Source organism: Mesocricetus auratus, unplaced genomic scaffold (assembly GCF_017639785.1).
Source record: "Mesocricetus auratus isolate SY011 unplaced genomic scaffold, BCM_Maur_2.0 Super-Scaffold_100027, whole genome shotgun sequence".
NCBI lineage: Eukaryota > Metazoa > Chordata > Mammalia > Rodentia > Cricetidae > Mesocricetus > Mesocricetus auratus.
The window spans coordinates 19,878,337-19,902,025 of NW_024429208.1; the positions used below are offsets into that span (position 1 = coordinate 19,878,337).

General features: G+C 38.1%; 1 protein-coding gene across 12 annotated transcripts in view; it reads right to left on the minus strand.

The window, feature by feature from the left end:
• Ctnna3 (catenin alpha 3) overlaps positions 1-23,689 on the minus strand; it is a 1,429,068-nt gene that overhangs the window by 44,966 nt on the left and 1,360,413 nt on the right. For all 12 annotated transcript variants that reach the window (XM_040732537.1, XM_040732539.1, XM_040732546.1 and 9 more), the window contains 2 exons: positions 23,092-23,197; positions 6,102-6,236 (listed from right to left, as the gene is read on the minus strand). In XM_040732537.1, the coding sequence (XP_040588471.1) occupies positions 6,102-6,236; positions 23,092-23,197 (241 nt within the window). The remainder of the gene's footprint in view (positions 1-6,101; positions 6,237-23,091; positions 23,198-23,689) is intronic.

A 23,689-nucleotide genomic window follows, 5' to 3' on the forward strand; every position in this document is an offset into this window, starting at 1 on the left:
CTGTGAAAAGACCAAATCTAAGAATAATAGGTATAGGAAAGGTGAAGAAAACCACCTGAAAGGGGAAGAGAACATATTCAACAAAATCATAGAAGAAAAATTTCCAAACCTAAAGAATGACATACTGATGAAAGTACAAGAAGCCTACAGAACACCAAATAGAGTAGACCACAAAAGGAAGTGCCCTCACCACATAATAGTAAAAACCCCGAACATACAGAATAAAGAAAGAATGTTAAGAGCAGCAAAGGAAAAAGGCTAAGTAACATAAAAGGCAAACCTATCAGAATCCCACCTGACTTCTCCATGGAAACTCTGAAAGCCAGAAGGTCCCAGATAGATATTATACCAGCACAAAGAGACCACAGATGCTAGTCCAGACTTCTATACCCAGTAAAGCTCTCAATCACTATAGATGGATAAAGCAAAACATTCCATGACAAAACCAGATTTAAACAATATGTATCCATGAACTCAGGCCTACAAAAAGGAAAACTCAAACCCAAGGAAATTAACTACAACCAGAAAAATATAGGCAATAGATAATCGCACCACACAAACAGCCAAAAGAAAAAACAGGTGGAAATCAAAATATAATTCCACCACCATCAACCATTCCATAACAAACAAGAATGAGCACTCAATGGTCATTAACATCCCTCAATATTAAATGGTCTTAACTCGCGCATAAAAAGACACAGGCTATCCTTCTGCTGCATACAAGAAACACACCTCAACTTCAAAGGCAGACATTACCTCAGAGTTAAGGGTTGGGAAAAGATTTTCCAATTAAATGGACCCAAGAAAGCATGAGTAGCAATCCTAATATCTAACAAGTTAGATTTTAAAATAAAATAAAAAGAGATAAAGAAGGTCATCACAGGAGAAATCCACCAAGATTAAGCTTCAAATCTGAACGTCAATGCCCCAAATACAAAGGCATCCACGTTCTTAAAAGAAACATTACTGAAACTCAAATCACATATAAATCCCTACACACTTAAAGTGGGAGACTTCAAAACCCCACTCTCATCACTAGACAGGACTACAAAACAGAAACTTAACAAAAAGAAAAGGAACTAATAGAATTTATGACCCAATAGTGATTAACAGACATCTATAGAACATTCCATCCAATTTAAAAAGAATATACCTTCTTCTCACTGCCACATGGAACCTTCTCAAAAATCAACCACATATTGGCAACATATCAAACCTCAGCAGGTACAAAAAAATTGGAATAATTCCATGCATCTTATCAGACCACCATGTGTTAAAATTAGAATTCAACAGCAACACAAATTTCATAAACCCTACAAACTCATGGAAATTGAATAATGCACAATTACACCATTCCTGTGTCAAAGAAGAAATAAAAAAAGAAATTAAAGACTTCCTAGAATTCAATGAGAATGAAGCCACAACACACCCAAACCTATGGGACCCTTTGAAAGCAGTACTATGAGGGAAGTTCATAACACTAAGTGCCCACATGAAGAAACTGGAGAATAGTTATATTAGAGAATTAACAGCACATTTGAAAGCTCTAAAACAAAAAGAAGCAAACCCCCCCAGGAGGAGTAGATGCCAAAACATAATCAAACTGAGGGTTGAAATAAATAAGGTAGAAACTGGGAAAACAATACAAAGAATCAATGCAATGAAGAGGTGGTTCTTTGAGAAAATCAACATGATAGATAAACCTTTGTCAAAATTTACCAAACAGCAGAGTTGAATATGCATATTAACAAAATCAGAAATAAAAAGGGGGACATAACAACAGACTCTGAGGAAATTCAGAGAATCATCAGGTCATACTTTGAAAACCTGTACTCCACAAAATTTGAAAATGTAAAGGAAATGGACAATTTTCTGGATAGCTATTATTTGTGAAAATTAAATCAAGAACAGATAAGCAATTTAAATAGACCAATAACCCCTGTGGAAATAGAAGCAGTCATCAAACTTTCCCAACCAAAAAAAGCCCAGGTCTAGATTGCCTCAGTCCAGAATTCTACCAGAAATTCAAAGAGCAGCTTATACCAATTCTTCTCAAAGTATTCCACACAATAGAAGTAGAAGGGTCTTTGCCAAAGTCTTTCTACAAGGCTTCAATAACCTTCATACCCAAGCCACACAAAGACACAACTAAAAATGAGAACTTCAGACCAATATCCCTCATGAACATTGATGCAAAAATATTCAATAAATTACTGGCAAATTGGATCCAAGAACACATCAGAAAACTCATTTACAATGATCAAGTAGGCTTCATCCTAGGCATGCAGGGTTGGTTCAACATAAGAAAATACATCAATGTAATCCACCATATAAACAAGCTGAGAAACAAAAATCACAAGATCATTTCACTAGATGCAGAAAAAGCCTTTGACATCATCCAACACCCCTTCATGATAAAGGTCTTGGAGAGATCTGGGATAACAAGAACTTACCTTAACATAATAAAAGCTATATACAGCAAACCAACAACAGACATCAAACTAGATGGAGAAAAACTCAGCACAATTCCTCTAAAATCACGAACAAGACGAGGCTGTCCCCTCTCCCCATACCTCTTCAATATTGTATTCAAAGTTCTAGCTAGAGCAATAAGACAACAAAAGGAGAACAAGCAGATACAAATTGGAAAGGAAGAGGTCAAACTTTCACTATTTGCAGATGATATGATAGTTTACATAAGTGACCCAAAAAACTCTACCAGGGAACTCTTAGCTGATAAACACCTTCATCAAAGTGGCAGGATACAAGATCAACTCAAGAAAATCATGAACCATCATTCTCATTATCATGGGAGGGCATTTAATGCAGCCTTAATGCCAGTTGGTGTCATTCTTGAATGATGACTACCTTATATGCCATCCTAGAACTCTCATCCAATGGCTGATGGAGGCAGAGGCAGACACCCACAGCTGTGAAGCGAATTGAACTCCTGGAACCCAGTTGCAAAGAAGAGTGATGACCAAAGGAATCAAGATCGGGCTGGCAAACCCACAGAGGCAGCTGACCTAAATAAGGGGGAACACATGGAACACAGACTGATGACTGAGGGGCTAGTATGGTACTGATCCAGACACCTTCCCACAGAACCTGGGTGACAGAGAGGAGGCCTTGGCAATCCGTGGTACCTGGGAGAATGGAGCAGTATTTATTACTGGCGTACAGAAGGACTTTGGGAACCCATACCACGTGAAGGGATGCTCTCTCTGCCGGGAAACATGAGGGAGAATCTGGACCTTTCCCGGGATGATGTGACAGATCCTGAAAATCCCTCATGGAGGCCCTTGCCCTCCCTGGGGAGTGGAGGGGGTGTGGATTGGGGGTGATGGGTTGGAAGGATTGGGGGTGGGGGAAGAGGGAAGGGAGAGGGAACTGAAAGTGACATGCATAAAAGTTAAATAAAAAATATATGGAAAAAAAAGAAAATCAGTAACCCTAATACATACAGATGATAAAAGAGCTGAGAAAGAATTCAGAGAAATATCACCTTTGACAATAGCCACAAACAACATAAAATACCTTGGGGTAATGCTAACCAAACAAGCGAAAGACTACATCGTAAGAACTTTGGGTCTTTAAAGAAAGAAATTAAAGAAGACACCAGAATATGGAAAGATCTCCCATGCTCTTGGATAGATAGGATTAACATAGTAAAAATGGCAGCCTTACTGAAAGCAATATACAGATTTAACACAATCTCCATTAAAATACCAGCGCAATTTTTCACAGACCTTGACAGAACAATTCTTAACTATATAGGGAAAAACAAAACACCTAGGATAGCCAAAACAACCCTGTTCAACAAGGCAATAGGTGGAGGCATCACCATCCCTGACTTCAACTGTATTACAGAGCTATAGTCCTGAAAACAGCTTGGTATTGGCACAAAAATAGAGATAGACCAATGGAATCAAATTGAACATTGTGACATTAGCCCATACATGTATGAACACCTGATCTTTTTTTCCTTTTTTTTTTTTTTTTGGTTTTAAGAGACAGGGTTTCTCTGTATTGTTTTGGAGGCTGTCGGTCCAGCCCGGCCTTGAACACACAGAGATCCACCTGCCTCTGCCTCCCGAGAGCTGGGATTAAAGGCGTGCACCACCACCGCCCGGCTGAACACCTGATCTTTGACAAAGAAGCTAAAATTATACCACGGACAACAGATGGTGCTGGCATAACTGGAGGCTGACAAGTAGAAGACTGCAGATAGATTCACATCTATCGTCATGCACAAAACTTAAATCCAAATGGATCAAAGACCTCAACATAAATACAGCCACACTGAACCTCTTAGAGGAGAAAGTGGGAGGCATACTTGAATTAATTGATATAGGAGACTGCTTCCTGAACATTACTCCAGTAGCATAGACACTAAGATTGACAATTAATAAATGTGACCTCCTGAAACTGAGAAGCTTCAGTAAGGCAAAGGACCCAGTCAGCAACACAAAAAGGCAGCCCACAGATTGGGAAAAGATATTCACTAACCCCACATCTGACAGAGGGCTGATCTCCAAAATTTACAAAAAAATTCAAGAAGCAAATTTCCAAAATACCAGTGGATACAATCAAAAAGTAGGGTAGAGAACTAAACAGAGAATTCTCAGTAGAGGAGTCTAAAGTGGCTGAGAGACACTTTAAAAAGTGCTCACCATCCCTAGCCATCTGGGAAATGCAAATCAAACCAACTCTGATACACCATCTTACACCTGTCAAAATGGCTAAAATCAAAAACGCCAATGACAGTTTATGTTGGAGAGGATGTGGAGAAAGGTGAACACTCCTTCACTGCTGGTGGGAGTGCCAATTCATACAGCCACTTTGGAAATCAGTATGGAGATTCCTAAGGAAAATGGGAATCAGTCTACCACAAGACCCAGCAATTCCACTCTTAGGCATATACCCAAAAGATGTACATTCATTCAACAAGTATGTCTGTTCTGCTATGTTCATAGTAGCATTATTTGTAATAGCCAGAACCTGGAAGCAACCTAGATGCCCCTCAACTGAAGAGTGGATAGAGAAAATGTGGTACACTTACACAGTGGTATACTATTCATCAGGAAAAAAAACCAATGGAATCTTGAAATTTGCAGGCAAATAGATGGCACTAAAAGAAACCAACCTGAGTGAGGTAACCCAGGTACAAAAAGAGAAATATGGTATGTACTCACTAATTTATGGATTTTAGACATGAATCAAGGGAGTGCCAGCATACAATCCCACTGCCTGAGAGTCTGGGAAACAGAAGCTTTATCCAGTGACTGATGAAAGCAGAGGCAGACACCCACAGCTAAACACTGAAGTGAACTCTTGGAATCCAGTCACAGAAAAGGAGAACTGGTGAGCAAAGGAGTTAAAACTGAGCTGGTTTAACTTACAGAAGCAGTTTACCTGAACAAGGGGGAGCTCTTGGAACCCAGTTTGATGGCTGTGTGCAAAGCATGGGACTGACCCAGACCCCCTGAATGTGGGTGTCAGTGAAGAGGCCTAGGTAATCCTTGGGGCCTTGGGTAATATTTATCCCTGGCATACAAACTGACTTTGAATGCCCACCGCACAATGAGGGATGGTCTCTCAACCTGGACTCTTGTGGGAGGGCCTAGGCCCTGCCCTGGATGAAATGACAGACCCTGGAGATCCACCATGGGGGGGCCTCACCCTCCGTGGGAATCGGAGTTGAGGTTGGGTTGGAGACTGGGGGGCCTCGTGGGGAGGGAAGGGGAGTAGGAGAAGCAGAGAGAGCTGGGATTGACATGTGAAACAAGCTTGTTTCTAACTTAGATTTTAAAAAAAGGAAGAGGAAAAAAAAAAGAAGCCTAGAAAGTGATTGTATGGACTGGGCTAAAACTTGGGTCAGAAATAATCAATAATGATTGCTTTTCTATCTGTTCCCTGATGGCAACCTTCCTTCCTTCCTTTTTTTTTGAACTACATTCATTTTACATGCAATTTATATTAACTGTGATCAAGTTTGTCCTATGCTAAATTCATCTGAGAGATGGTGGTGAGTGGTACCATGGCCTCGCTGTTTCTAATGTCTTCTGTGTGTAATGGTGGAGGTGTCAGGTAGTACTCACGGCAGACATGATGAGCTCGCCCCCAAGGTTTTGGATCTCAGCTTTAACTTGGCTGCAGATTTTCAGCTGGTGGGAGTAGAATTTAATCTGTTCCAGATAAGCCAGCAAATCCTGTTTGCACGATGGATCTGGACACTGCAAGAATACCAGAGATATAAATAGAAATAGCAAAATGAAAAAGTACATCAGATTGGGGAATACACACACCATGGATACCTTACAGGGCAGTGATTTTCCACAAGCCCTCTTTCTTATGCCAGCCCAGCTACAGTTCCATACACTGCATTAGAAAGCTCCTATTGAAACAGCTTATTTGTTCTTCAGGTGTAGTCACTGAGATTAGGCAAAGTATTTGTTATAGGAATGTACAGATATGAAGAAATGTATGAAGAGCTGTCTTCAACTTATGATAAGTACAAGAGCCTTCAGATTATGTCTTTAGGTTTACTTGAAGAAATAGTAATAGGCAATTATCTCATCACTTCAGGGACAGATAGCTACAAGAACCACTACAAGAATATTCCATGAAATGCATACATTTTTGCTGTCTTCCTTGCGATATTTGTGTGAGCATACCCAATCCACAAAGAAATACATTATGTTATATTAACTTTTGGCTTTGGTGCTCTTAGCTTTTGTAAAAAAAATGGAAATTATTTCTATATGAGATAACATCTGCAGATGCAATGCAGCTCAGAAGCAGACACGTCGCTTAAAGAAGCAGGCCACTTTTTAAATAAACAGTCCCTCTTTCTGGCTAATTTTCGATAAGGAAAGCCTATGAAATTAGTTCTAAACATCACTATAACATGGCAAATGTCTCAGGATTAAGGTGAGTCTTCCTGCTGTCTCCCTCATAAAGTTACAGGCTTAAAAATTATGTTCCTCACCTTAGTTCTATTTTTAGTAACTTTTCATAAGAACATAGACATGTAAACAGAAACTTGTAACCAAAGAAATGTATTGCTACAGCACTTAAAAGATCAAAGATTGTAAATAACACAAAATAGTAGAAAGAGAAAATATGAAAGTCTATCTAAATACTGTGACATTGTGTCTTTTCAACACATTTTCAGTGGATGGAGAGAAGGCTCAGTGGTTAAGAGTGCTTGCTGCTCTTGCAGAGGATCCAAGCAAATTTAACTACTAGACCCTACACCAAGCAGTCCACAACCACCTGTACCTCCAGTTTGAGGGGCGGTGACACCCTCTTCCTACTTCCAAAGGTACTCACAGATTATGTATGGCATTCACCTACACAAACAAATGCATTTGCATAAATAAAATAACATACAATATTACATTTAAAATATTTTCAAGCAATATTGGAGATAATGTTCAGTGGTGGAAGGTTAAAAACTCTGAATTTAAAATTACATGCATCATTTCAACTAAATTGGATCAAATGTGTAGATTTTAAGCATACTGAAAGGGAAGTCTATAAAAATGTTAATGATATCGTACAGTCAGTTATCTCCACTTGCTTCATATATTACATTTGGGTTGAAATAAATACGCATTATTTCCACAATGTTGCAATGATATTTAAAACCTTTAAATTGAATTATATAAGTTTACAAATTAAAAGGTAGGATGAATGGCCATCAGTGAGATGGCTCAGGATTAAGGATGCTTGCCACCAAATCCAATGACAGGAGTTCAATTCTTATAACTCATAAGGTAGAAGAAGAGGTCAAATTCCTGTGATTTATCCTCTGATAGCCTCATGTACATTGTGGCACGTGAGTCCTATCCACTCCCCATGAATATATAAATGTAAAAAAGTAAGATGAAAGACTAGAAAAATCTCTCAGGGTTATTTGCATTCATCTATTATAATCATCTTACACTATCTACTAAGACGAGGTCCCAGGACATGTATGGATACCAAAATCCAAAATTGTTCAGTTCATCTTAAATAAAATGGCAAAGTATTTGTGCATAGCACATTCTTTTGTTAATTTTAAATATATCTATATGCATATAAATAATAAAATTTAAATAGTATATAAATAGTTGGAACATTGTATTGCTTGAGAAATAAAGGTCCACTTATGCCAAACGCAGTTGGATATGGCTGAGTTGGTGGATACAGAACTCATATATAGAGAGTAATAACTAATTTATAACTAGGATGAGGCATGGTTGGGTAATTCCTAAGAAGTTTAGTATATTTGATATTTTCAAATACTTTTGTTTACATATCTCCAAGTCAGAGGTACAAGATAAGGACATGTCAACTTACACTCAAAGTTAATAATAATCAATAAAGGATTAAAATATATTTCTCTGCAGAAACATTTCCACCCATTAGATAGAAATATACATATACAAAGCTTGGTGGATGCATGAACACCAGCGAGAAAGACATTAGACGTGATGGCAAAGGAGTTGAGATAAATGGGCTTTGGGGTGTGTGTGTGTGTGTGTGTGTGTGTGTGTGTGTGTGTGTGTGTGTGTGTGTACACATGTGTTTGCAATAAGGAATTAATAGTATTCTACAAATCTCTCAATGAAGATTGCATTTTACTTCAATAAAAGGAAACAAGAAAGAGCAAAAGGCAGAAGAGAAAGAGAAGAAAATAGAAAAATAGCAGAGGAAAGACAGTGACTAGTTTCCATATAGTTTTTCCTGACTGCAGGATGCTACTTTAAACAATTCAGGCATGTTACCATATTCAGTAATCAAACTCTAAGACATAGGTATCTTCCATTCAATGAAGAAAGGTGCATCCCCCAACCGTTTCATCCTGGCAGGAAGTACATGAGCATTGGGGACTTCCTCCATGTGAGGTACAGAACCTGGTCTTTCAAAAGCATGATGCTTGGCATTCACAGCAACGTTCCAGTCATATCTAGAAAACACCATTGTGCAGATCTCCAAAGTAAGCTTCAAAAATAGTAAATTTGAGGGTTTTGTTTTCTCTGGTTCATCCATATGGATGAACAATCATCTATTCTACACAGCACCCCTTCCAAAAAACCCTTTTTAGTTTGCTTATTGAATAATTTTCTCTTTATTCTTTACTCTTATGGTCAGATCCAGTGGCAGTCCTGGCATAGGTAGTGTTTCATCTATCATGTAGGCATATTACTTGTATAACCCTTCTGTTATACAGGGAATGTTCCAATCCCTGTGTAATCCATGGATCCACTAAAACTCCCAGTTAAAAAAATGCAGAAATAAAGGCACAGAGAGGTGGTTTCCTAGCCAGTTAATAAGTAGCAACGATAGAATTTAAACAAGATGGAGCCTCCATCATTATATCTGTGGCTAGAATCAATATCACTTTTCTTGCGGGCATCATTGTACATAGTAGGTACTAAACTGCCACTTGATATATGAATGGGCTTCTTAAGTTGGATTTTTATTTTAAATTCCACATTTGATTAGTGTGGATTTGTTCATTAAGGGTTATAAAACTCCTGATGAAATTTACCTTATAACTACTGATTTGATTCTTTTTTTTTAATTGAGAGTAGGTTTTTTATGATATACTTTAATTATAGATTCTCCTCCTTCAACTCCTCCCATGCCCTTCCCACATTGTAACCAACCTAAATCCACACCCTTTCTTTTTCTCTCTCATTAGGACACAAACAATCCTCTAAAAATGTCGTCTCAGAACCTTTCTATATTCACACACACCCAAATCTACATCTTTTTTTTCCCTCTATTTCTCACCAGGATACAAACGGGCATCTAAAAATAATGAAAGAAAATGACATAAAAACAAACCAGAATAGAACAAAAGAAACAGCAACAGTGAAAAGAGCCAAAGAAAAAGAAGAAACACATACTGAGACGCACACAAAAAGACACACACATTCGCAAACACAGACAACCTATGAAAACAAAACTGGAAACAATAATATGTAAGAAAAATTCTGTAATATTAAAATAAAAAGTCCTCTCTGTGAGAATGGGAAGAGATAGAAGAGATGTCCTATGTGGACTGTGGGTAGGGGTGATGGGAACATGAGTGGTTAAGTTAGGGGGGCACAGAGGGTGAGAGTACTTAAAGAGACCACTAGAAAGGAGGACATTTTGGGATCAGTTAAAAACCTGGTGCCACTGAAACTCCCAGGAATCTACAAGTATGACCCCTGCTAAGATGCCTAGAAATAGTAGATACTTAGTCTGAACTGGTTACCTCCTGTGATCAGTTAAGGCATCAAGTGGAGAGAGTGGGAAAACAACTTAGTCACATAACCTTCAACCTACAGTCTGTCCTGCCTATGGGTTGTGCTAGGGTAAGGGTGGCCTAGAGATTGAGTAAGTGCCTTAACAATAATTGGTTTAGCCCACCTCTGACACTGCCTGGAGCACCAGGACCTACAGGGTAAATGACCCAGAGACCTAAGATAGAACCAAACATAACTGAAGGACAAAAAAGCCAATGTAATGATGCCTAATGATATCCTGTTTTACACATAGATTCGTGCCTAGCCCAATAGTCATCAGAGAGGCTTCATCCATCAACAGATGGAAACATATGCAGACACACAGCTAACCATTAGGTGGAGTTCAAGGAATCCTTCCAAACAGGGACATAAAAGTTTGTAAGCAACAGAAAGGTCAAGGACACCACAAGAAAACTCACAGAATTAACTAACCTGGGCTCATAGGGGCTCACAGAGACTGAACTGACAACCAGAGAGCCTGCATGGGACTACCTAGGTAGATATACTGCACATATGTTATAGTTATGTAGCTTGGTCCTCTTGCAGGACTCCTAACAGTGGAAGTTGGGGCTGTTTCTAACGCTTACGCTGGCTTTTGGGAGCCTATGCTTCATACTGTGTAGTCATATTCAGCCTTAACAAGAGACGAGGTGCCTAGTCTTACTATAATTTGATATGTCATGTTTTATTGATATCCAGCCCTTTCTTGAACAGAAATGAATGAGTAGATTAGGGGGTGGAGTCTGGGAAGTGAAGAGGGAGGGGAAATTGCAACTGGGATGTTAAATAAATAAAATTTCAAAAACGAATAAAAGGGAAAAAGTGTCCATAGTGAGAAAAAAATCCTCCAAAAAATACCATTGAGTACCTTTGTACTGGCCATCTACTCTTAGGTACATGGACTGCCTTTAACTCTTGTTTGTATAATCATTGAGACTTTGATGGTACAAACTAATTTTTTTTCTTTTTAAACAAGCATCACAAAATTTGTAGGCAAATGAATGGAGTGAGGTAACTTAGACACCAAAAGACAAATGTGGTATTATTTGTTTATATGTAGATGCTAGATGTTAAGTCTTCAATAAGCTGTCTACAATCCCAATAAGAGGGATTGGGGAATGGAATAAACAGTTATAGATAGATGGGTGTGAGGGGCACAGGGGATGAAATGGGAGGATCATATGGGTGGGTAGCATAGGGGAAGAGAAAAGTAGGAAGCAAGAGAGAGACAGGTAAAACTAGGGATTATTTGGGTGGGTTATACTGAAAGCTAATAAGGTAAAAGTTTCTAAAATATATGCGTATACAAAAGAAAGAAATAAAAATAGAGTCACCACATAACAGGGGAGACAAAGCCCTGACTAGACATCTCCTACCACCAAATGAAACCACCAGCAAACAGTTACATCTAATAGAGTTATTGATCAAAATGAACCCATAGCACCCCCATACCAAACAAACCTGGGTGTTGGCCAAAGCTATTGGTTGCTCTCCATAAACCGATGGTAAGGCCCTATTGCTGAAGACACCACCTATATGACACACTGAATGCAGAAAAGTGGAGTTATTGGCTTCCTGGAGCCTTCACCTCTATTGACTGGTGTTCATGGTTCTAGAAGATACGCTACGTACTACTAGAGGAGAAAGGTAAGCACCAACTGAGATACAAAACCTTCCATTTATAATAGCATCATGTCTGTGTTGGGGAAGTCCTGTGCATTTGTCAATAAAGCATTTTCTGGCCAATAGGGAATCTAGATAGGAGGGACTAGGAGTCCAGAAGGACTCTGGGTAGGAGAAACACAGGAGAGTTGAGATGTAACCGCCATGGGGTAGGAAGCCCGGAACTTCTCCAGTAAGAAACATACTTAGATTAACAATTATGGGGTAATTACTTAAGTCAGAGCTAGCCAGTAAGAAACAAGCAAGGCCAACAGCTTCATAATTAATATAGCCTCCTGTGTGTTTATTTGGGACTGATGTGGCTCTAGAACCAGGCTGGCGGGAAGGCTCCTCTCAAAGAAAAAGCTTCCCTTTACAGAATGGTGTCAGAAGTGGGATTGAATTTCCACGTAGAATGACAAAAGCTTTAAAGGAATTTTAGAAACAGAAGAACGGAGAGAAGCACAGATTTTTGATAGCAGCATTTTTCTCAGGCTTTGTGGGGTTCACTCCTAATTGTCTGAAAATATGCTTGTGCAATATTGGCACAAAAGTTGTGGAAGTATGCCGGGCAGTGGTGGCGCACGCCTTTAATCCCAGCACTAGGGAGGCAGAGGCAGGTGGATCTCTGTGAGTTCGAGGCTGGGCTGGACCGACAGCCTCCAAAACAATACAGAGAAACCCTGTCTCGTAAAAACCAAAAAGAACAAAAAAGTTGTTGACGTAACCAACTACTATCAGATTGGAATTAAGACCCAGTCCATGATATTGAGCCCATGGCAACACTGCCTGGGTAGCTAAGAATCTGGAACTAAATGGGTCATGGACTTAGATTAAAACTAAATACTACTATTCTGCTAAAGGTATGTAGAAATGAAATTAATCCTAAGGACATTCTTGTAGATCACCAAGTTGCTCAGCCACCATCATAGAACCTTCCTCTTTCAATAGATGCAAATACTGAGACCCACAGGCAGAAAATAAGCAGAGAGTAGAGACCCTTAGAACACTCAGCTCTAAATAGGTTGTCTCCATCAAAATCTCCCCTAAAGATTCAGGGAAGGCTGAAGAAGAGGAGATGGAAAGATTGTAAGAGCCAGTGGGCATGGACTTCTAACCACAGCAGGACTGAGATATAAACTAATTCACAAAGACTGGCAGTATACACAGCGACTACATAGGTCCAAGCCTATGGTGTTCCAGTGCTGAGAGGGAAGTGGACACATGCCCCATCCCTAACCCAGAAGCTATCTCCGTTTGATAACTAATTTTATTCTTGAACCAATAATCAATGCTACATTCTCTCACTTTTAACATGTTTAAAGAAAATATTCAATCCTTTTCAAGAGGATTGTTCAAGGGTAGGCTCGAAGGCTATATAATTCTATTAGGAAAAGGATGATAAGATGGGTATAGAGTTTGAAATGAACTTCTGTAGTTGCCAGCAACTTGACCCAGATTCATCTTTTATTTACGAATTTGATGAAAATCTTGGTTATATATTTGATGAAAATCTTGGAAATCAGTAAATTATTTTTTGCCTGCAGAAGAAAATCATTCCAACAGGTAAAATCTCATGCTCTAGAATGTGTTAAAAGCTGTTGTTGACATTGAAAAGCCTTTCTAAGGTTTCTTATTTACCTCTAATATTTGTGTGTATTTAAAGCACCCAACATTGTAATTTCTATGGCACAGTTTATAATGAACAAATCAGCTCAACTGGGCAACCATTTCCTCAGATATTTCTAGTTTTACAAATTTGAATTTTCATAGTCAAACACATATTTAGAAGAATTATTTATCAAAATTTGAGAATGATCTTTCATTCTGTTTTGAGGGATAAATTTATTTATTTTACAACCTGGCCTCAGTTTCCCCTCCCTACTTTCCTCTCAGTCCCACCCCCCATATCTCTTCTGATACCACCCCCAATCCACTCCTCTTCTGTTTCTGTTTAGGAAAGGTCACTTCTCCCATGCATATCAACAAAATCTGTCATATCAAGTTTCAGTAAGACTAGAAACCTCTCCATGTATTAGGGCTGGACAAGGCAATCCAGTATGAGGAGTAGGATCCCAAAAGCCAGTAAACGAGTCAAAAACAGTCTCTGTTGCCACCATTAGGAGTTTCACTGGAAGATCAAGCTATACAACAATCACATATATGTAGAAAGCTTGGGTCATTCCAATACAGGCTCCCTGGCTGTCAGTTCAGTCTCTGTGAGCACCTATAAACACACATTAGTTGATTCTGTTTTATTGTGATGTCTATAGAGACTCTGATGGTAAAGACTGTTTTTGTTTTAAAATGCTTACCACAAATTTTCAGGGAAATGGGTGGAGCTAGAAAATAATCAGCCTTGGTGAGGTAACTTAGATACCAAAAGATAAATGTGGCATGTATTTGTTTATATGTAGATGCTAGCTATTAAGTCTTCAATAGACTACCAACACTCCGTATAGTGGTGTGAAAAGAATGGGGGAGGCATGGAATGTTATGCCTAAGAAGGAAAATAGAATAAATAGTGATGGATGGATGGCTGTGAGGGGAATGGAAGACTGAAAATGGAGGATCAAATAGGTAGTATGAGGGATGAGAGAAGTAAGAAGCAAGGGAGGGTCCCCTAAAACTAAGGCCCATTCTAAGGGTTATATTGCATGTGTGGGTTTGAAGGCTTATATATTCCAAAGCTAGGTCATTAGTGAGTAATGTTACTTGAGAGGGACTAAGAGGTATTGCCTGGGAGTATACATGGCTTTTTTGGAGGAAGTAAGTCACTTAGGCTGCGCTTTGGGCTATCAAAAGCTCAAGGCAAGCCCAGGGTCTCTATCTCCTGTTTCCTGCATTTCAGATGTAGAATTCCCAGTTACATCTCCAGCAACATGTCTGCCTGGGCCATTTTCCCTACTGTGATGACAATGGACTAAACCGCTGAAATGGTAAGCGAGTCCAAGCCTCAATTAAATGCTTTTTTGTTTGTTTGTATTTTAAAACTTCATAAATACATGTGTTATTTTGTCTGTTTGTTTTAGTTTTAAGTTAAATTCAAGACCATATACCCTGAGCACTGAAAAAATATAGGTGCAAAAATGTGTCCATTTATACCAACTCTTTTCCATTAATAATTGTACAGAAAAGTTGTTATAATCTACTTTTAAGTTTTATGATGACTTCTGTGAGAAACTTTAAAAAAGAAATGATTTTTAAAATAATTGATTGTAATTCAAAATATCGCCCTCTTCCCTGATGCCTGAAACTTATAAATGGAGGAATTAAATTGGGTTGATACAAACTTACAGAGTATATTATCTTGCACATAAAATCAGGCTGTGAAAGCATGGCATAAATCTAATTCAAACAAAATATAGTTACTTAGAAACTTTATCATTATATACTTCTTTGTTGTTAATAATTTCATACATGTATACCATGAAATATGATCCTATCCATCACTCATTTCCTTCCCTCAACTTCATATCTCCTCAGCATTCCCACCTAAATATTTTCTTTTAAAATTAGTTTTGGTAATAACTAAATCCAATTAATTCTTCCTACGTGTCCATACGTGTGCAACCACCCAACTGGCACATGGGAAACCTACCAAGAGCCCTCAAAAAACAGTGATTCTCCTTACCTCTCCCAGCAACTATTATTTTCCTTATAGGCAGGTAGGGAGTTATAAGGAGAAAGTGTTCTTATCTTTACTTTTCATGGTATTTACTCACTCATATACATGTATTAGACATAGACCAAAAGATTACCAGACTACAGTCCACACCTCCAGAGAAGCTAGGAAACAAGGAGAACAGTAAAAGAGATATACATGGTCCCATGGTGAAGGGGAAAGGGATAGGAGCTCCTGAAAAAATTGGGAGCATGGAGGGAGGGGGCAGGAGAAAGAAGAAAGAGGAGGTGAGAAGAGGAGGGGGGAGGAGCAAGTGAGGGATCAGGAAGATCAAATCAAGTGATGAATAGAGGAGAACAAGAAAAGAGACACATCAATAGAGGGAGCCATTATAGGCTTAAAGAGAAATCTGCACTAGGGAATTATACAGAGATCCAAAAGGATGACCCCAGCTAGGATTCTAAGCAATAGGATGTATCCCTAGTGCATAAACGAACTTCTTAGCCTAGATACAAGGGGGAGGGCCTAGACCCTGCCCTAAATGACTTGACAGATTTAATGATCCCTCATGGAAGGCCTCACCCTCCCCAGGGAGTGGATGGTGGATGGGATAGGGGGTCAGTATGGGGCATGGGAGTATGGGAGGGAGAGGGAACTGGGATTGATATGTAAAATAAGATTGTTTCTAATTTTAAAAAAATGCATTAAAAAACAAAACAAAAAATTAACCCCATGACCTAACAGAACATCTTCCCTCTGGTTCCTAGGGTCACAGTTTTGAAGGAATGGAGGAAGGAATGTCTATGGCATTGCTTAGATGTAAAAATGACAAAGAAACACTAAAAGGGAAAATGGTAGAAGGGATTTCATTCGACAAGAACTGACTGTCCCTTGATGAGTGCACACACATCATATTTTCAGTGTCTATACTGGTTGATTCCTGAGGAGCCGTTAGGCATTTGCTTTCATGAAGTAAGAGCTCATTAATCTACAGGACAGAGCTCAGCATCAACATCTGCACTTCAAATAAATTTCAGAAAGAAAACAGCATCAAAGCACACACACTGTCACAAGGTACATCTGGGAATTACCTTCTTAAGGGATATGTAATTATGACTTAATGAAGGATCTAGAATCTAATTTCTAGTGTAGTTTTAGTATAATGAAATCTTTAGTTCGTATCATCAACACAGAATAATTACAAATAAGGAAATTCACCAACAATATGGTATAAATACCAACTAAATTACACTTGTAGATTATTCTGATCATAGTTAAATGAATTGTTAATGGTTTCAAACATATATATCAAATTTTATGGTACTATCATTCTTGAATTGTCATTGTCAATTCATTTAACACTATAAATTGATTCTAATTGTGACCATGATTGAGTGGGATTAGTCACTCAACAACATAGAAGTATTTGTTTTGACAGTTACAAGGAAATGGTAGGCAGATGTTGGACACATTGCCAGGGTCTCTTAATGTTTTACATATTTCACTTGTGTTTCTATTCATTCCTCCTTACTGAAGGGTATATTGCGTCAGCACCTGTACAAATTCTTTATTTTTCCTGTCTTTAAGGTGTTGGTTGTATTATATAATTTATGCTGACATGGGAACTCACAGAGACGTGTAGAGGAATTAAAAACATATGCTCCTAGGTTCAGGAAGCCTGGGCTTGCATTGCTATTCTCCAGCTTGCTATACTATTATTCTTTTGCAAAACATTCAAGAATTGTAGTAGCTAAAAAATCCTGCCCTTTGGAATATAATATATGTTGCATGCAATATTGGTACCAGAGTTGTGTTGTGTTAAAAGGCAGAGTAAAGGTACCACAAAAGCTCAGTTTTAAAGTACAAGAAATGTTGAGTGATGGAGACAAGTAAGGTTAGGTGAGGATGTTAGTAGGAGACATTATATGATATGCTATGTGAAAAAAAAATTTCTGAATTTTAAAATCTTGAAGGAGATGGATAATATAACTATATTTGATCAATGTCTACAGGACATAGAAGAAAATGGTTGACAAACTGCCAAGATAGACAGGACAGGTTCAAATGTCCTGCTTCATTGAGAAGCCTTCTGGATACTGTAGGCATTTAGGCTGATGATCAATGCTTCACTTTTACAAAGAACTTTGGGTGATTGTCCAGGTAGCCAGATATCTCTGATATTTCTAGAATTTCGGAAGTTGTTTACAATGCACTTCCTGTCTACTTAGGTAATATATCCTTCTGTGGTCTTTAATGGAGTTGAAGACTAGATAGTTATAATTGTAGTTTGCTATAACTTTGCCAAATAAAAGTAGACTAAATATTATAACTATATTTCTTGATACCTGCTTTGGTATATGTAATTTTACAATGTTGAAAGCTAAAACCTTCCTTTTTAATTAGACAGAAAATGGGAAATGATTTGTGGTGCCCTGTATTCTGTGAATATGTGTTGTTGCTTTTATTGGTTGATGAATAAAGCTGCTTTGGCCTATGGCAGGGCAGAATACAGCTAGGCAGGAAATCCAAGCAGAGATACAGGGAGGAAGAAGGTAGAGTCAGGGAGATGACGGTAGCCACTGGAGGAGTAAGACTACAGCATTATCAGTAAGTCACAGACCACATGGTGATACAGAGATTAATAGAAATGGGTTAATTTAAATGTAAAAGTTAGCTAGTAATAAGCCTAAGCCGTCAGGCAAATAATTATAATTAATATTAAGCCTCTGAGTGATTACCTTATAAGTTGGTTGCAGGACTGGGTGGGACACAAAAAAGCTTCTGACTACAGTCCCCCATGATGGTCATTAAATCATCTTCATTGGATTTTAATTCCCAGTGTCGATTGTTTAGATCCACATTTATTTAGAAAAGAAAACTATCTGGCTTTACAAAGTGAAAATTCTGAGTTCTAGCTGGGCATTGGTAGCACACGCCTTTAATCCCAGCACTCGGCAGGCAGAGGCAGGCAGATCTCGGTGAGTTTGAGACCAGCCTGGACTACCGAGCAAGTTCCAGGACAGGCTCCAAAACAATGTAGCTAAACCCTGTTTCAAATAATCAAAAAAAAATCTGAGGTCTGTTATCCATAATGTCTCAGTGGTCAATGACCACTTAATTTTCTTGGAAAATAGCAATGCTGTGTGGAAGTAGAATATCTTCTTTCCTTACATGTAATTAGAATAACATTTAAAATGATGGCTATATTGAATAATTATATCAAAGATTTGCTGTACAGTGATCTGGTCCATTTAAAGAATAAAAGATACAAGAAAGATTTCAAAAAGATGTAGTGTTTGAAGTTCTCTTTCTTAGTTGTGTCTTTGTGTGGCTTGGGTATCAAGGTTATTGAAGCTTCATAGAAAGAGTTTGGCAAAGACCCTTCTTCCTCAGTTGCATGGAATACTTTGAGAAGAATTGGTATAAGCTGTTCTTTGAATTACTGGTAGAATTCTGCAATGAGGTCATCTGGCCCTGGGCTATTTTGGGTTGGGAGACCAATATCCCTCAAGAACACTGATGCAAAAATACTCAATAAAATACTGACAAATCAGATCCATGAACACATCAAAACAATCATTCACCACAATCAAGTAGGTTTCATCCCAGGGATGCAGAGATGGTTCAACATATGAAAATCCATCAATGTAATCCACCATATAAACAAGCTGAGAAACAAAAATCACGTGATCATCTCACTAGATGCAGAAAAAGCCTTTGACAAAATCCAACACTCCTTTATGATAAAGGTCTTGGAGAGATAGTAAAAGCTATATACAGCAAACCAACAGCTAACATAAAACAAAATGGATAGACACTCAGCACGATTCCGCTAAAATCAGGAACAAGACAGGGCTGTCATTCTCTCCATACCTTTTCAATATTGTACTTAAAGTTCTAGCTAGAGGAATACGACAACAAAAGGAGATCAAAGGGATACAAATTGGAAAGGAAGAGGTCAAACTTTCACTATTTGCGAATGATATGATAGTTTACGTAAGTGATACAGACGATAAAAGGGCTAAGAAAGAAACCAGAGAAAGGTCACCGTTTACAATTGCCACAAACAACATGAAATACTTTGGGGGTAATGCTAACTAAACAAGTTAAAGAACTGTATCATAAGAACTTTGAGTCTTTAAAGAAAGAAATTAAAGAAGATACCAGAAAATGGAAATATCTCCCATGCTCTTGGATAGTAGCATCAATGTAGTAAAACTGGTAATCCTGCCAAAATAGCCTATAGATTCAATGCAATCCCCATTAAAATACCAGCACAATTCTTCACAGACCGTGAAAGAACAATAATCAATTTTGTACGGAAAAACTAAAGACCCAGAATAGCCAAAACAACCTTATTCAACGAAGCAACATCTGGAAGCATCACCATCCCTCTATTATAGAGCTATAGTCTTGAAAACAGCTTAGTATTGGCACAAAAGTAGACAGGTAGACCAATGGAATTTAATTGAACACCCTGATATTAACCCATACATGTATGAACATCTGATCTTCAATAAAGAAGCTAAAATTATACAATGGAAATGGAAAAAAGAAAGCATCTTTAACACATGGTGCTAGCATAACTGGATGCTGGCATGTAGAAGAATGTGGATAGATCCATGTCTATCACCATGCACAAAACTTAAGTCCAAATGGATCAAAGACCTCAACATAAATCCAGCCACACTGAACCTCTTAGAAGAGAAAGTGGGTGGTACCCTTGAATGAATTGGTACAGGAGACTGCTTCCTGAACATAACACCAGCAGCACAGACCATAAGGTCAACAATTAATACATGGGAGCTCCTGAAACTGAGAAGCTTCTGTAAGGCAAAGGACACAGTCAGCAAGACAAAAAGGCAGCCCACAGATTGGGAAAAGATATTCACTAACCCCACATCTGACAGAGGGCTGATCTCCAAAATTTACAAAGAACTCAAGAAGCAAATCTTCAAAACACCAAAGGATCCAGTTAAAAAGTGGGCTACAGAATTACATAGAGAATTCTCAAAAGAGGAGTCTAAAATGGCTGAGAGAAACATCCCTAGCCATCCAGGAAATGCAAATCAAAACAACTTTGAGATACCATCTTACTCCTGTCAGAATGGCTAAAATCAAAAACACCAATGACAGTTTATGCTGGAGAGGTTGTGGAGAAAGGGGAACACTCCTCCACTGCTGGTGTGAGTGCCAACTCATACAGCCACTTTGGAAATCAGTATGAAGATTCCTCAGAAAAATGGGAATAAGCCTACCACAAGAATTCCACTCTTAGGAATACATACAAAAGATGTGCATTCATACAACAAGGACATCTGTTCCACTATGTTAATAGCAGCCTTATTTGTAATAGCCAGAACTTGGAAGCAACCCAGATGCCCCTCATCTGAAGAGTGGATAGAGAAAATGTGGTACATTTATACAATGGAGTACTATTCAGCAGAAAAAAACAATGGAATCCTGTAATTTGCAGGCAAATGGATGGCACTAGAAGAAACCATCCTGAGTGATGTAACCTAGTCACAAAAAGACAAACATGGTATATACTCTCTCATATATGGATTTTAGACATAGATCTGGGGAGTGCCAGCCTACAATCCCACTGCCAGAGAGTCTCAGAAACAGAACCTTCATCCAATGGCTGATGGAAGCAGATGCAGACTCCCACAGCTAAACCCTGAGCTGAACTCAAGGAACCCAGTGGCAGAGAGGGAGAACTGATGATCAAAGGGGTTAAGACTGGGCTGGTTTAACCCCTAGAAACAGCTGACCTGACAAGGGTTAGCTCTTGAATCCCAGACTGATGCCTGATCAAGACCCCCTGAATGTGTGTGTCAGTGAGGAGTCCTAGATAAACTATTGGGCCTTGGGTAGTAGATCAGTATTTATACCTGGCAAACAAATGGACCTTGGGTACCCATCCAACAATAAGAGATGTACTCTCACCCTGGATTCTTGGGGGGAGGGTCTAGGCCCTACCCTGGATGAAATGACAGACTATGGACACTCTCATGGAGGGCTTCACCCTCCATGGGGAAGTGAGGGGCTATGGGGGGGGTTGGTGGAGGGAGTGGAATGAGGGAGGGAAAGAGAGAGGGACCTGGGATTGACATGTGAAACAACCTTGTTTCTAATTTAATTTAACAATAAAAATTTTAAAGAATGAGGTAGTGTTTGACCTCTTATAGTCATGTTTTCTACACAAAAAGGAGAACAAAGCTAAGAGGCATTCAGTACTTAAAGGCATATTAGTACCTGAAAATCCAGCTAAACTAATACACTTTAATTCTTTCACTAATATTTAGTCCTTCACAAAAGTAAATGCAATTCAATTCTAAATTAAGGAAATATATAGGCAAGTATGAGATTCATTTACTTAAGAAATTAGGAAATTCTGAATTTCAAGATAATGGAATTCATTTTTAGATCTGAAGTCCTAAGTGCTGTGTCCATAACTCTGAACTGAAATTCTTGGACAAGAAGTGTTTAAAATTTGGGATATTCTTAGATGTTTTTTAGAAAAATTTCATAGAATTAGCCTGTTAAGACCCCTTATTCTGAAAATGAGAAATCTCATGTCTTCTGAAATCTGAAACTGTCTTAGTGCTATCCCTGCTTCTGGACATTCAGATGATCAATGTTAAACCTACTTTAAACAGCAGATTAAATTATAAAATTTTATAATATTTAAAGCAACAAGATATTGAGAAGCAATACCCATGCCAGAAACTTAAAAATACTCTTTGGTAGTATCTTCCTCGTTTGTTTGTTCTTCACTGTTCCACAAATATATTATCTATGTTTCCTCGTGTTCCATCAAAGAATGTATAAAGACAGAGATGAGAAAGCAAGAGTCATACTGAACAATATCTCAGTAAAGTTTTACTTTTAATATACAATCAAAACTTATTCAGTATATGCAAAAATCAAAGAGGTATTTCCCCTTCAAAGAAATACTTACTATGAAGTTAAATAAATGTATTCGTATTACACCCTGTCTGAAATATTAATTTCTCACTATACATATAACTTCATAATATAGGTATTCTTAAAAGTGTTTTTGAAAACCTGTGAGAAACTCAAGGAAAAGAATAAAAGGTGTGGAGAAACATCAGTCTGCTCAAGAGTTGTAGATTTTATAACTAACACCTTTTCTTTATTGTTCCAATAATGCTACAAAGCATTGACCTCAAATACCTACCATTTTAGAAGAAAAATGTGAACCACTCAAGAACATCAAGGAAAAGAGAAACACCTGTTATGCCACATAACTGATTAAAAGAATTTAGTTCCTTTGAATCTGATAAAGTTGATTTATTAAAACAGAATAATTAAAGCTAAATATCTCACCAGTTGCATAATTATAATGTTATAAATTTTTGAAACTCTAATATAGGAAGGAAATATATTTAATACAGTTTTAAAATCACCCAACTGTACTCTAGTCAATTATCAAGCAGAAGAGAGCAAATAGGAAAAAAAGCCTTTCCTCATGTCTATTTATAAGTGGCTCACCTGGTTAGCAATCTGTCGAGCAAGAACATCCATCCTTGATCCTGACTCTGATATCATTTTAGCTGCATAGATTACATCAGTGGTATGCTTTAGTGGTCCTTTTCCCCTGAAAGTAAATGATGCATATTAGTTTTGGTGATTCGTATATAAATAGATATAATGATTATAAACATGTCATTTATTTTTATTTTCATTTTAAGGTGTGTGTATGTAGGTGTCTATAGAGACCAGAAGAGGGTATTGATTATTTCCCATGGACCTGGAGTTTATGGGCTGTTCCTAGCCAGCCCCATGGGATCTGGGAATTGAACTTGTATCCTCTAAAAGAGTGGCTTAACAACTGAGCCACTTCTCGGCCCTAATCGACATTTATAGTCACATAAGTAAAATATTTACAATACAAAGCAGTAGCAATTATGCTTATGCATTTTGTTGTTGGATAAGCCCAAAGTATATTTAATTCTAGTCTTGAGAAATGAAATTGAAATCTAAGGCATCAAAATTCAGACAATAATTCAAAAAAGATGAATAGCAATGGGCTTTATTCCAAGTTTCTTTATTATAATAAGACTTAGTTTAGAGATACCTTGGTGGACCC